At 38.7% G+C, this 2,808-nt stretch overlaps 1 protein-coding gene across 1 annotated transcript; it reads left to right on the top strand.

Moving 5' to 3' along the window:
• Positions 1-335: 335 nt before the first annotated feature.
• Positions 336-1,628, top strand: LOC124897186 (ubiquinol oxidase, mitochondrial-like). Its single transcript, XM_047409821.1, has 3 exons — positions 336-479; positions 523-645; positions 1,206-1,628. Exons 1-3 carry the CDS (start codon positions 336-338, stop codon positions 1,626-1,628), a joined length of 690 nt encoding a protein of 229 aa, XP_047265777.1.
• Positions 1,629-2,808: the final 1,180 nt, after the last annotated feature.

Genomic DNA, 2,808 nt, shown 5'->3' with positions numbered 1-2,808 from the left:
TTGCGATAAAGATCTTTTTAAAGATTTGAGCCCTACTAAAGTTACAAAAGTTAGGATCGGCCATGGTGGTTATATTCCAGCAAAAGGAATGGGAACCATCACAATTGAAACACAATCGGGCACTAAAACAATTTCTGATGTTCTTTACATACCCGATTTGGACAAGAACTTGTTAAGTGTTGGTCCGTTATTAGAAAAAGGTTTCAAATTGTATTTCAAAGATAAACATTGCTTGATCAAGGAAGCATCTGGACAAGACCTATTAAAGTCAAATATGAGGCAGGAGTTTCTCATTAAATCCATTGGAAGAAGAGCGTGGATTTCACCAATCGCATATGGAGCTACCTATGGTAAAAGAAGACATTCCACCTGATGATGAAGGCTGGCTTTGTCCTGGTTACGATTGCAAAGTTGACTATATTGACTTGCTTAATAATCTTCAAGGAAAAGACCTTTCCATCGCTGACAGCTGGGAGAAAGTATATCCCGAGGATGTTGTTGCTACGTTTGGGATTGGAGAAGCTAGATGATATCTCTGGACTTCCATCGGATGACTCGGAGAATGGCCTGCCTGACATACCTTGTCCGAATGAAGTTTCTGCTAAGCATTTAGGTGAAGAAATTTCTTCGCTTGAGAATGATTTGGTATTGTCAGGAAATAATTCTGGTCTTGCTAGGGGAGGGGGATTATGCTCTCTTAATGGATTCCAAAATATGACTCATTTGGAATAGATTCTGAGTGTAAGATTTACTTGGAAAGAAATATTTCAGTTCAGAGAAAAGAGATGCCTGAAGCTGCTAATGCTGATAAATTATCATAACTGGAACTTGAGAATGCTTGTGATGAGAAGCGTAAGAATGCTACTCAGTCAGATGAGTTGCCTTTGCCGAGCAATTCCTAGTTAGCCCAGGTTGAATCCTGCCAGATTCTTGGCAACAATTCAGTAGGGGATTCGGCTCTCACACAGTTTGGAGATCCTTGATGCAGAACATCAGCTACATTGTAAGAAATCCAAAAGACAACAGGTAGTTCATCAACCGAGGAGAAACTCAAAGTTGGAGGTATGAGCACCTCTGAATCTAGTTCAAGTGGTAAAAGAACGGCATATGGAGAAGTCACCACCAAGAGACTCTGCGAATCCTTCAAGGAAAATAATTATCCTGACTGTGATGCAAAAGAGAAGTTCGAGCAAAGTGGTGGTTAGATAAAAGCATTACCTGAAGAAGCTGAGAATGAGAGGATGCATCTGATGACTATGGTGGAGCTAGTACAACCTAAATGGTATGAGAGGTTGTTAGTTATTGCCGTGCAGGGAGCATTTTTCAATTTCTACTTTGTGCTTTACTTGTTGTTCCCCAAGCTTGCACACAGAGTTGTTGGTCATTTGGAAGAGGAGGATATACACTCATATACTTTGTATCTTAATGATATCGATCATGGTGAAATTGAAAATGTCCCTGCTCCCGCGATAGCAATTGACTACTGGAGAATGCCTAAGGATGCGACTCTAAAGGATGTTGATAAAGCTTATCATAGAGACGTTAATCATTTCGCATCTCCATGGGAGATATATCAGGCTGACTTGTGCCCAAGAAATTCCTTGATAAGGTTGCTTATTGGTCAGTGAAACTTCTCAGGATTCCAACCGATTTATTTTTCAAGGAAAGATACGGTTGTCGTGCAATGGTGTTGGAAACAGTGGCAGGTTGTACCGCCCCGCATTTCGGGCTACAATATAGACCATGATTCCGATGCGTTGATAATTCCGAAGCCATAAATCCTGCCAATATGGCATGTTAATTATTTGCGTAGTATGTGAATCCATTCAAGTTTGAATTTAGACCATCGAGGTCCTTGGACTCAAGGACGAGTTGAAAACTACTTCAATCGAGTAAGTTTAAGTGGACATTATAATTTGTGTCAACTTCTATCGACTATGAATCTTTGTATATGTTGAATTAGAGAGCCTATTATGTGTAAAATGATAGGTTTTCGAGTTAGCTTTCCAACGATACCAATGTTGCTAAAATCTGGCACCTGAGCAAGAAGTTATGGCCTTTCAAAGTAGAATGCGTCGCCTAACCAATCGCACATGGACACTGGAAAGCATATGCGATAGCATATGCGGTGCCTATGTAAATATAGGTGATATCATATGCGGCACCTATGTAAATATAGGCGATATCATATGCGGTGCCTATGTAAATATATGCGATATCATATGCGACGCATATCTTATGGTTTCAAGTGACTTAAACACTTTTTTGGGCAGAATGGTCTTTTTCCCACCGTTATTCAGCCATAAACACGAAATTTAGTCCCCAATTCTCCAAAATACATCCACATTCATCTAAAAATTCTCAAGAACACCCAAGGATTTCAAACTAAAAATTCAAATAAATCAAGATTCAACCGTGGGTTTTCAAAATTGATTAGAGATTCGGAATCCCCAATCCACAGGCTTCAAGAAGCACCCATTATTTTATGAAATAGAGGTACGCGGGGTTTTCCTAAATTCTCATGGGCATAGAAAAATCATGTTTGAGAATGGGGTTTTTGAATCTATGTATATATTCATGTATTAAATGTTTTAATATCATTGTTTGGGTCTTTTGACCTTCCCTTAAGTGATTTGAGAATATGAATGTATGAAACCATGTATTTAAGAATGAATTCTTGTTGAGAGCATGATTTTCGGTGAATTCCCTCTTATTATGAATTTTTCAGATTTCTCATAGCATATGAATTGTTTTGCAATGCATCCTTGAAAAGCACTATATGAAATGATTGAACTCTTGTTATGATTT

Source organism: Capsicum annuum, chromosome 1 (genome assembly GCF_002878395.1).
Source record: "Capsicum annuum cultivar UCD-10X-F1 chromosome 1, UCD10Xv1.1, whole genome shotgun sequence".
Taxonomy (NCBI): Eukaryota; Viridiplantae; Streptophyta; class Magnoliopsida; order Solanales; family Solanaceae; genus Capsicum; species Capsicum annuum.
Note: the sequence above shows the minus strand (reverse complement) of the source record. Positions and strands in the feature narration are given on the sequence as shown.